The sequence below is a fragment of the Chiloscyllium plagiosum genome, unplaced genomic scaffold (genome assembly GCF_037043375.1).
Source record: "Chiloscyllium plagiosum isolate Xiang-an unplaced genomic scaffold, Cpla_swu_hap1 HiC_scaffold_5, whole genome shotgun sequence".
Taxonomy (NCBI): Eukaryota; Metazoa; Chordata; class Chondrichthyes; order Orectolobiformes; family Hemiscylliidae; genus Chiloscyllium; species Chiloscyllium plagiosum.
Window position 1 is genome coordinate 127,362,548 of NW_028270143.1, and position 12,219 is coordinate 127,374,766.

At 52.8% G+C, this 12,219-nt stretch overlaps 1 protein-coding gene across 3 annotated transcripts in view; it reads right to left on the minus strand.

The window, feature by feature from the left end:
* Positions 1-12,219, minus strand: part of LOC122550181 (myosin-6-like) — a 145,651-nt gene that overhangs the window by 64,833 nt on the left and 68,599 nt on the right. For all 3 annotated transcript variants that reach the window (XM_087987647.1, XM_087987646.1, XM_087987648.1), the window contains exons 27-29: positions 9,173-9,263; positions 7,079-7,468; positions 667-793 (exon numbers count right to left, since the gene is read on the minus strand). In XM_087987647.1, the coding sequence (XP_087843773.1) occupies positions 667-793; positions 7,079-7,468; positions 9,173-9,263 (608 nt within the window). The remainder of the gene's footprint in view (positions 1-666; positions 794-7,078; positions 7,469-9,172; positions 9,264-12,219) is intronic.

Genomic DNA, 12,219 nt, shown 5'->3' on the forward strand with positions numbered 1-12,219 from the left:
ACCCTCCAAAGGGCATCCCGGCCAGACCCACTCCCACCAGCCCATCCCTGTGTCTGCATGACTAATCCACCAAGCCTGTACATCACAGGGTCACTTAGCATGGCCAAGGTGAGGATGGAACTTTCTGGAAATGGGATGTTATGGTCTTGTTATTTTGTAGGTCAGGGAGTGAACCAGGCCCTTTCTGCAAGTTGCCCTGGTGATGGGGGGGGTATTGAGCTGGGGAGGAGTGGGGACTCTGTGTAGGACAGCGTTCCATATGCACCGAGCGATGAGGTGACAACACCGTCTTGGAGAGAGATTGTTTTCTGTGCATCCAGCAACTTTCTTGGACGGAGAGGAGCCGGGAAAGGAAATGGACAACGAACCGGGAAAACCCTATTTGGAGACAGGGTGTTGGCAACAGACAATGATCAGTTTCAAACAGGGAATTGGGAAGACGTCTGATGGAAACGGAGCCATTGGTGGGGACTATGGCGATTGAGAGGATTGATGGGATGAGGGGATTGCTTGGCTGAGGGCCAGCATGGCCTCAATGGGATGAACAGCCTCATTCTGCTGTAGGACATTTCCCCGTCAGTCTGCTCTGCTCGCCATCCTCAGCCCGGATCCACTTCTCCCAGATCCCAGACTCTCACCAGGCCGCACTCCCTCCGTTACACATACCTGCCTCAGATTTTGTCCTGGTCATGTGTGCTCGAAGGTTTTGCAATTCACTCTGAAGTTCCTCCACTTTGCAGTTGGCGTCTCTCGCTTCAGCCTCATGTGCGTGACAGCGTCTCTCAAACTCAACCTGAAAGAGAGGGAATTCCGCAGTGAGACCTGCCCGTGACAGTCTATCCACATCCCAGCATGTGGGGAGTGGAGAATCCAACCAATCAGAAACCCCGACCACAGTGACTTCCTCACATCAACAAGGGCAACAACATACCACAGTGCGGAGGGAGTGCCGCACTGTCGGAGGGTCAGAGCTGAGGGAGTGCCGCACTGTCGGAGGGTCAGAGCTGAGGGAGTACCGCACTGTCGGAGGGTCAGAGCTGAGGGAGTGCCGCACTGTCGGAGGGTCAGAGCTGAGGGAGTGCCACACTGTCGGAGGGTCAGAGCTGAGGGAGTGCCACACTGTCGGAGGGTCAGAGCTGAGGGAGTGCCGCACTGTCGGAGGGTCAGTGCTGAGGGAGTGGGCGCTGTTGGAGGGTCAGTGCAGAGGGAGTGCCACACTGTCGGAGGGTCAGTGCTGAGGGAGTGCCGCACTGTCAAAGGGACATCACTGAGGGAGTGCCGCACTGTCGGAGGGTCAGAGCTGAGGGAGTGCCGCACTGTCAGAGGGTCATAGCTGAGGGATTGCCGCACTGTCGGAGGGTCAGTGCTTAGAGAGTGCCGTACTGTCAGAGGGTCAGTGCTGAGGGAGTGCCGCACTGTTGGAGGGTCAGTGCTGAGGGAGTGTGGCACTGTCAAAGGTCAGTGCTGAGCGTGCGCCTCACTGTTGGTGGGTCAGTGCTGAGGGAGTGGGCGCTGTTGGGGGAATCAGTGCTGAAGGAGTGCCATACTGTCGGAGGGTCAGTGCTGAGGGAGTGCAACACTGTCGGAGGGTCAGTGCTGAGGGAGTGCTGCACTGTTAGAGGGTCAGTGCTGAGGGAGTGACGCACTGTCACAGGGTCAGTGCTGAGGGAGTGCCGCACTGTCGGAGGGTCAGTGCAGAGCGAGTGCCGCACTGTCGGTGGATCAGTGCTGAGGGAGTGGGCGCTGTTGGAGGGTCAGTGCAGAGGGAGTGCCACACTCACGGAGGGTCAGTGCTGAGGGAGCACCGCACTGTCAGAGGGTCAGTGCAGAGCGAGTACCGCACTGTCGGTGGATCAGTGCTGAGGGAGTGGGCGCTGTTGGAGGGTCAGTGCAGAGGGAGTGCCACACTGTCGGAGGGTCAGTGCTGAGGGAGTACCGCACTGTCAGAGTGTCAGTGCTGAGGGAGTGCCACACTGTCGGAGGGTCAGTGCTGAGGGAGTGCTGCAGTGTCAGAGGGTCAGTGCTGAGGGAGTGCCGCACTGTCACAGGGTCAGTGCTGAGGGAATGTCGCATTGTCAGAGGGTCAGTGCTGAGGGAGTGCTGCAGTGTCAGAGGGTCAGTGCTGAGGGAGTGCCGCACTGTCACAGGGTCAGTGCAGAGGGAGTGCCGCACTGTCGGAGGGTCAATACTGAGGGGGTGTCACACTGTCAGAGGGTCAATGCTGAGGGAATGCCGCACTGTCAGACGGTCAGTACTGGGGGAGTGCTGCACTGTCAGGGTCAGTGCAGAGGGAGTGCCACACTGTCGGAGGGTCAGTACTGAGGGAGTGCCGCACTGTCAGAGGGTCAGTGCAGAGGGAGTGCCGCACTGTCGGAGGGTCAGTGCTGAGGGAGTACCGCACTGTCAGTGTGTCAGTGCTGATGGAGTGCCACAGTGTCGGAGGGTCAGTGCTGAGGGAGTGCCGCACTGTCAGAGGGTCAGTGCTGAGGGAGTGCCGCACTGTCAGAGGGTCAGTGTTGAGGGAATGCCACACTGTCAGAGGGTCAGTACTGAGGGAGTGCCGCACTATCAGAGGGTCAGTGCAGAGGGAATGCCACACTGTCGGAGGGTCAGTACTGAGGGAGTGTCGCACTGTCAGAGGGTCAGTGCTGAGGGAGTGCCGCACTGTCAAAGGGTCAGCACTGAGCGCTGTTGCAGGGTCAGTGCTGAGGGAATGCGACTCCGTCGGAGGGTCAGTACTGAGGGAGTGCCGCACTGTCAGAGGGTCAGTACTGAGGGAGTGCTGCACTAGAACATAGAACATAGAACAATACAGCACAGAACAGGCCCTTCGGCCCACAATATTGTGCCGAACTTCTAACCTAGATTAAGTACCCATCCATGTACCTATCCAATTGCCGCTTAAAGGTCGCCAATGATTCTGACTCTACCATTCCCACGGGCAGCGCATTCCATGCCCCCACCACTCTCTGGGTAAAGAACCCACCCCTGACATCTCCCCTATACCTTCCACCCTTCACCTTAAATTTATGTCCCCTTGTAACACTCTGTTGTACCCGGGGAAAAAGTTTCTGACTGTCTACTCTATCTATTCCTCTGATCATCTTATAAACCTCTATCAAGTCACCCCTCATCCTTCGCCGTTCCAACGAGAAAAGGCCGAGAACTCTCAACCTATCCTCATACGACTTCCTCTCCATTCCAGGCAACATCCTGGTAAATCTTCTCTGCACCCTCTCCAAAGCTTCCACATCTTTCCTAAAGTGAGGCGACCAGAACTGCACACAGTACTCCAACTGTGGCCTAACCAAAGTCCTGTACAGCTGCAACATCACTTCACGACTCTTGAATTCAATCCCTCTGCTAATGAACGATAATACTCCATAGGCCTTCTTACAAACTCTATCCACCTGAGTGGCAACCTTCAAAGATCTATGTACATAGACCCCAAAATCCCTCTGTTCCTCCACCTGACTAAGAACCCTACCGTTAACCCTGTATTCCGCATTCTTATTTGTTCTTCCAAAATGGACAACCTCACACTTGGCAGGGTTGAACTCCATCTGCCACTCCTCAGCCCAGCTCTGCATCATATCTAAGTCCCTCTGCAGCCGACAACAGCCCTCTTCACTGTCCACAACTCCACCTATCTTCGTATTATCTGCAAATTTACTGACCCACCCTTCGACTCCCTCATCTAAGTCATTAATAAAAATTACAAACAGCAGAGGACCCAGAACTGATCCCTGCGGAACTCCACTTGTAACTGGGCTCCAGGCTGAATATTTACCATCTACCACCACTCTCTGCCTTCAACCGGTTAGCCAGTTTTCTATCCAATTGGCCAAATTTCCCTCTATCCCATGCCTCCTGACTTTCCGCATAAGCCTACCATGGGGAACCTTATCAAATGCCTTACTAAAATCCATGTACACTACATCCACTGCTCTCCCTCATCCACATGCTTGGTCACCTCCTCGAAGAATTCAATAAGACTTGTAAGGCAAGACCTACCCTTCACAAATCCGTGCTGGCTGTCCCTAATCAAGCAGTGTCTTTCCAGATACTCGTAAATCCTATCCCTCAGTACCCTTTCCATTACTTTGCCTACCACAGAAGTAAGACTAACAGGCCTGTAATTCCCGGGGTTATCCCTATTCCCTTTTTTGAACAGGGGCACAACATTCGCTACTCTCCAGTCCCCTGGTATCACCCCCGTTGCCAGTGAAGACGAGAAGATCATTGCCAACGGTACTGCAATTTCCTCTCTTGCTTCCCACATAATCCTAGGATATATCCCGTCAGGCCCGGGGGACTTGTCTATCCTCAAGTTGTTCAAAATGTCCAACACATCTTCCTTCCTAACAGGTATCTCTTCTAGCTTACCAGTCCATTTCACACTCTCCTCTTCTACAATACGGTCCCTCTCGTTCGTAAATACTGAAGAGAAGTACTTGTTCAAGACCTCTCCTATCTCTTCTGACTCAATACACAGTCTCCCACTACTGTCCTTGATCGGACCTACTCTCGTTCTCGTCATTCTCAGGTTTCTCACATATGCATAAAATGCCTTGGGGTTATCCTTGATCCTATCCGCCAAGGATTTTTCATGCCCTCTCTTAGCTCTCCTAATCCCTTTCTTCAGGTCCCTTCTGGCTATCCTGTATCCCTCCACTGCTCTGTCTGAATCCTGTTTCCTCAACCTTATGTAAGCCTCCTTCTTGCTCTTTACCAGACATTCAACCTCTCTCGTCAACCAAGGCTCCCTCACACGACCATTTCTTTCCTGCCTGATAGGTACATACATATCATGGACACGTCGTATCTGCTCTTTGAAAAAGTTCCACATTTCCACCACATCCTTCCCTGACAGCCTATGCTCCCAACGTATGCTCCTCAAATCCTGCCTTACAGCATCGTAATTTCCCTTCCCCCAATTATAAAATCTACCTTGTTGTGCGCACCTATCTCTCTCCATAACCAAGGTGAAAGTCACAGAATTGTGGTCACCATCACCAAAATGTTCACCCACTAACAAGCCCACCACTTGTCCCGGTTCATTACCGAGTACCAAATCCAATATGGCCTCCCCTCTGGTTGGACAATCTACATACTGCGTTAGAAAAGCTTCCTGGTCACACTGCACAAACACCGCCCCATCCAATCTACTTGATCTAAAGAGCTTCCAATCAATATTTGGGAAGTTGAAGTCGCCCATGACTACTACCCTGTGGCTTCTGCACCTTTCCAAAATCTGTTTCCCAATCTGTTTCTCCACATCTCTGCTGCTATTGGGGGGCCTATAGTAAACACCCAACAAGGTGACTGCACCTTTCCTATTTCTGACTTCAGCCCATACTACCTCCAGAGGCAGATCCCCCTCAAACTTCCTTTCTGCAGCCGTTATACCATTTCTAATTAGCAATGCCACCCCCCCTCCTTTTTTCCCACCCTCCCTAATCTTACTGAAACACCTGTAACCAGGAACCTCCAACAGCCATTCCTGTCCCTCATCTATCCACGTTTCCGTGATGGCCACAACATCGTAGTCCCAGGTACCGATCCACGCCTTAAGTTCACCCACCTTATTTCTGATACTCCTTGCGTTGAAGTATACACACTTGAGCCCATCTCTGTGTCCGCAAGTAGTCCCTGTCAGTGCTACCTTCTCCACAGCCTCCCTACAGTCTTGGGCATCCTGACACACAGCTAGCTTACTTGCTGGACTACAAGTCCGGATCCCATCCCCCTGCCGGAGGGTCAGTGCAGAGGGAGTGCCGCACTGTCGGAGGGTCAGTACTGAGGGAGTGCCGCACTGTCAGAGGGTCATGCAGAGGGAATGCCACATTGTCGGAGTGTCAGTACTGAGAGAGTGCCACACTGTCAGAGGGTTAGCACTGAGAGAGTGCCGCACTGTCGGAGGGTCAGTGCTGAGGGAGTGTTTCATTGTTGGAGGGTCAGTGTTGAGGGAATGCCATACTGTCGGAGGGTCAGTACTGAGGGAGTCCCGCACTGTCAGAGGGTCACTGCTGAGGGAGTTCATCATTGTTGGAGGGTCAATACTGAGGGAATGCCGCACTGTCTGAGGGAATGCTGCACTATCGGAGGGTCAGTGCAGAGGGAATGCCACACTGTCGGAGGGTCAGTACTGAGAGAGTGCCGCACTGGTGGAGGGTCAGTGCTGAGGGAGTGCTTCATTGTTGGAGGGTCAGTACTGAGGGAATGCCGCACTGTCTGAGGGAGTGCTGCATTATCGGACAGTCAGTACTGAGGGAGTGTCGCACTGTGGGAGGGTCAGTACTGAGGGAGTGCTGCATTTTCATAGGGTTAGCACTGAGGGAGTGTCACACTGTCAGATGGTCAGTACTGAGGGAGTGCTGCATTTTCAAAGGGTTAGCACTGAGGGAGTGTCACACTGTCGGAGGGTCAGTGCAGTGGGAGTGCCGCACTGTCGGAGGGTCAATACTGAGGGAGTGCTGCATTTTCATAGGGTTCGTACTGAGGGAGTGTCGCACTGTCAGATGGTCAGTACTGAGGGAGTGCTGCATTTTCATAGGGTTAGCACTGAGGGAGTGTCACACTGTCAGATGGTCAGTACTGAGGGAGTGCTGCATTTTCATAGGGTTAGCACTGAGGGAGTGTCACACTGTCGGAGGGTCAGTGCAGTGGGAGTGCCGCACTGTCGGAGGGTCAATACTGAGGGAGTGCTGCATTTTCATAGGGTTAGCACTGAGGGAGTGTCGCACTGTCGGAGAGTCAGTACTGAGGGATTCCTGCACAAAACCATAGTGAAGGAGATGATTGATGCTGGACTGGAAACATTAACTCTGTTTCTGTCTCTACAGGTGCTGCCAGTCCTGCTGAGTTCCTCCAGCACTTTCCATTTGCAGGTGGGTCTAGTTGAGTTTGGGAGCGTGGTTGGTGTGGACACTTTGGACTGAATACTGTGTTTCCTTGCTGTTGTGTGACTGTGTGAGCGGTGGAACTGGGCTGTAATATCTAGCCGTCCCGTCTGTGAGTGGGAACGGAGTGTACCTGATGCCAGATTGCTGGCCCTGAGCTCTCTGAGCTGTTGTACCTTTGCTCTGGAGAGTTGGTCAATATTTGCAGTCATTGTGTCCATGTTGGTTTTCATGGCTTGCTTCTCCTTCTCGAGGTTTTGTCTGGCGTATTGCAGCTTCTCGACCTGCTCCTCCAGGTCGCCCACTGTGCCCAGTTGCTTCCTCTGGAGTTCCACTGCCACTTTCTCCTGGCACAGGCGGCTCTCCTCCAGCTCCCTGCGCAGGCGCTGACACTCTGCCTCCTGCCTCTTTGTGAGCTCTGCCTGTGAGCTGCTCTGGCCTCCTGCGTTCTGGAGCCGCTGGGTGAGCTCCTGGACCCTGAGCTCGAGTTCAGCTCGCTGCCGCTCACTCCTCGCTCGCGCACTCTGCTCACTCTCCAACTCCTCGGTCAGCTCCTGGTTTTGACCCTGCAACAGGATCCAACAACGACAGCAGCAACAGATCACATCGTGACACGGGAGTCTACATACGTGTGCGTGTGAGTTTGATTCATTGTTGTCACGTGTACAGTGATACAGTGAAAAGTGTTGTTTTGTGTGCTACACAGGCAGATCGTACAGAGTGCAGATTACAGTGTTACAGCCACACAGAAGGGGCAGAGAGAGAGATCAGAATTAATATTTGAGAGGTTCTGATAATGGCGGAAGATGCTGTTCCTGTGTGTGAGGGCAACATGTGTAGTAGTAATTTATTGATAGAAATGTTTATGAAAATACAAAAAAATGTGTATAAGTCACCATATGCTGGCGTTATTTTAATTACATAAATTATCAAAGTTCAATACAGATAAATGTGACGTGCTGCATTTTGGAAAGGCAAATCAAGACAGAATTTATACACTTAATGGAGTGTTTTTGAATAAAGAGACCTTGGAGTGCAGGTTCATAGCTCCTTGAAAGTGGAGTCGCAGGTAGATAGGATAGTGAAGAAGGCGTTTGGTATGCTTTCCTTTATTGGTCAGAGTATTGAGTACAGGAGTTGGGAGGTCATGTTGCAGCTGTACAGGACATTGGAATAATTGCACACAATTCTGGGCTCCCTGCTATAGGAAGGATGTTGTGAAACTAGAAAGGGTTCAGAAAAGATTTACAAGGATGTTGCCAGAGTTGGAAGGTTTGAGCTACAGGGAGCAGCTGAATCGGCAGAAGGCTATTTTCCCTGGAGTGTCGGAGGCTGAGGGGTGACCTTACAGAGGTTTATAAAATCATGAGGGTAAATAGACAAGGTCTTTTCCCTGGGGTGGGGGAGTCCAGAACTAGAGGGCATAGGTTTAGGGTGAGAGGGGAAAGATATAAAAGGGACATACGGGACAAGGTTTTCATCCAGAGGGTGGTGCCTGTATGGAATGAGCTGCCAGAGGATGTGGTAGAGGCTGGTACAATTGCAGCATTTAAGAGGCATTCGGATGGGTATATGAATAGGAAGGGTTTGGAGGGTCATGGGCCGGGTGCTGGCAGGTGGGACTAGATTGGGTTGGGATATCTGGTCGGCATGGACGGGTTGGACCGAAGGGTCTGTTTCCATGCTGTACATCTCTATGACTCTATGGAAAGAAATAAACCAAACAAAGTTGTGACAAATCTCATTTTTTTGTTCCATCCACTGCTTCTGGGTTTTCTAAGAGGCTACAGTACACACCCCCAACCATTCCCTGAGGCCACAACAGCAAGGAGGAAGCTCCCACTGCCACCCACTGGACCCAGAGGTGTGTGTGTGTGTGTGTGTGTGTGTGTGTGTGTGTGTGTGTGTGTGTGTGTGTGTGTGTGTGTGTGTGTGTGTGTGTGTGTGTGTGTGTGTGTGTGTGTGTGTGTCTGTTTGACCTTCACCCACACAGAACCTCACTCTCTCAGTCCCTCGCTTTCTCAGACACACATTCTCTCAGTCACTCACCATCTCAGTCTCTCACTGTCTCAGACCCTCACTCCTATAGCCCTCGTGCTCTCAGATCCTCCCCTTCAGAGACCCTCACCCTCAGAGCCCGTCAGTGTCTCAAACACTCAACCTCTCGGTCCCTTGTTGTCACAGTGGTTACTGGGTAGTGTCAGGGCTGCAGCCTGTGAGTACGGCCCAAGTTGGGAACTTCTTGGTGATGTACTGGGTGAAGTAAATACCTGCAGCTCCTTCAGCCTCTTCTGCAGCTTTGAGATTAAACTCTGGTCCTCACTGATAGTTGTCTGCAGCTCGCCGATCTCAAACTCCCGCCTAGAAATGAGCAGAGGATACCATTCAACTGAACCTGCCCGAGAGCTGGGCTCCACACAGCCTGCATTCTCACAGGCAGAGTATACGCCACGGGCTAACACTACCCCAGGCCCAGGCAGAGTATACACCAGGGGCTAACACTACCCCAGGCCCAGGCCACAGCTGTTCGCATTATATATTAACGATTTGGATGAGGGAACCGGGGGCATTCTAGCGAAGTTTGCCGATGATACGAAGTTAGGTGGACAGGCAGGTAGTACTGAGGAAGTGGGGAGGCTGCAGAAGGATCTTGACAGGTTGGGAGAGTGGTCCAGGAAATGGCTGATGGAATTTAACGTGAGCAAGTGCGAGGTCTTGCACTTTGGCAAAAAGAATAAAAGCATAGACTACTTTCTAAATGGTGAGAAAATTAATAAAGCCAAAGCACAAAGGGATCTGGGAGTGCTAGTCCAGGATTCTCTAAAGGTAAACATGCAGGTTGAGTCCGTGATTAAGAAAGCGAATGCAATGTTGTCTCTTATCTCAAGAGGGTTGGAATATAAAAGCAGAGATGTACTACTAAGACTTTATAAAGCTCTGGTTAGGCCCCATTTGGAGTACTGTGTCCAGTTTTGGTCCCCACACCTCAGGAAGGACATACTGGCACTGGAACGTGTCCAGCGGAGATTCACACGGATGATCCCTGGAATGACAGGTCTAACATATGAGGAACGGCTGAGGATACTGGGATTGTATTCGTTGGAGTTTAGAAGATTAAGGGGAGACTTAATAGAGACGTACAAAATAATACATGGCTTGGAAAAGGTGGATGCTAGGAAATTGTTTCAGTTAAACGAGGAGACTAGGACCCGTGGACACAGCCTTAGAATTAGAGGGGGTCATTTCAGAACAGAAATGCGGAGGCATTTCTTCAGCCAGAGAGTGGTGGGCCTGTGGAATTCATTGCCACGGAGTGCAGTGGAAGCCGGGACGCTAAATGTCTTCAAGGCCGAGATTGATAGATTCTTGTTGTCTCGAGGAATTAAGGGCTACGGGGAGAACGCTGGTAAGTGGAGCTGAAATGCGCATCAGCCATGATTGAATGGCGGAGTGGACTTGATGGGCCGAATGGCCTTACTTCCACTCCTATGTCTTATGGTCTTATGGTCTTATATACGCCAGGGGCTAACACTACCCCAGGCCCAGGCAGAGTATACACCAGGGGCTAACACTACCCAAGGCTCAGGCAGAGTATACACCAGGGGCTAACATTACCCAAGGCTCAGGCAGAGTATACGCCAGGGGCTAACACTACCCCAGGCCCAGGCAGAGTATACGCCAGGGGCTAACACTACCCCAGGCCCAGGCAGAGTGTACACCAGGGGCTAACACTACCCAAGGCCCAGGCAGAGTATACACCAGGGGCTAACACTACCCCAGGCCCAGGCAGAGTATACACCAGCGGCTAACACTACCCAAGGCCCAGGCAGAGTATACGCCAGGGGCTAACACTACCCCAGGCCCAGGCAGAGTACACGCCAGGGGCTAACACTACCCAAGGCTCAGGCAGAGTATACGCCAGGGGCTAACACTACCCCAGGCCCAGGCAGAGTATACACCAGGGGCTAACACTACCCCAGGCCCAGGCAGAGTATACACCAGGGGCTAACACTACCCAAGGCTCAGGCAGAGTATACGCCAGGGGCTAACACTACCCCAGGCCCAGGCAGAGTATACGCCAGGGGCTAACACTACCCCAGGCCCAGGCAGAGTATACACCAGGGGCTAACACTACCCAAGGCTCAGGCAGAGTATACACCAGAGGCTAACACTACCCCAGGCCCAGGCAGAGTATACGCCAGGGGCTAACACTACCCGAGGCCCAGGCAGAGTATACGCCAGCGGCTAACACTACCCAAGGCCCAGGCAGAGTATACACCAGGGACTAACACTACCCAAGGCTCAGGCAGAGTATACACCAGGGGCTAACATTACCCAAGGCCCAGGCAGAGTATACACCAGGGGCTAACACTACCCCAGGCCCAGGCAGAGTATACGCCAGCGGCTAACACTACCCCAGGCCCAGGCAGAGTATACGCCAGGGGCTAACACTACCCAAGGCCCAGGCAGAGTATACACCAGGGGCTAACACTACCCCAGGCCCAGGCAGAGTATACGCCAGCGGCTAACACTACCCCAGGCCCAGGCAGAGTATACACCAGGGACTAACACTACCCAAGGCCCAGGCAGAGTATACACCAGGGGCTAACACTACCCAAGGCTCAGGCAGAGTATACACCAGGGGCTAACACTACCCAAGGCTCAGGCAGAGTATACACCAGGAGCTAACACTACCCAAGGCTCAGGCAGAGTATACGCCAGGGGCTAACACTACCCCAGGCCCAGGCAGAGTATACGCCAGGGGCTAACACTACCCCAGGCCCAGGCAGAGTATACGCCAGGGGCTAACACTACCCCAGGCCCAGGCAGAGTATACACCAGGGGCTAACACTAACCCAGGCCCAGGCAGAGTATACGCCAGGGGCTAACACTACCCCAGGCCCAGGCAGAGTATACGCCAGGGGCTAACACTACCCCAGGCCCAGGCAGAGTATACACCAGCTGCTAACATTACCCCAGGCCCAGGCAGAGTATACGCCAGGGGCTAACACTACCCCAGGCCCAGGCAGAGTATACACCAGCTGCTAACACTACCCCAGGCCCAGGCAGAGTATACGCCAGGGGCTAACACTACCACAGGCCCAGGCAGAGTATACACCAGGGGCTAACACTACCCAAGGCCCAGGCAGAGTACACACCAGGGGCTAACATTACCCAAGGCCCAGGCAGAGTATACACCAGGGGCTAACACTACCCCAGGCCCAGGTAGAGTATACACCAGGGGCTAACATTACCCAAGGCTCAGGCAGAGTATACACCAGGGGCTAACACTACCCAAGGCCCAGGCAGAGTATAC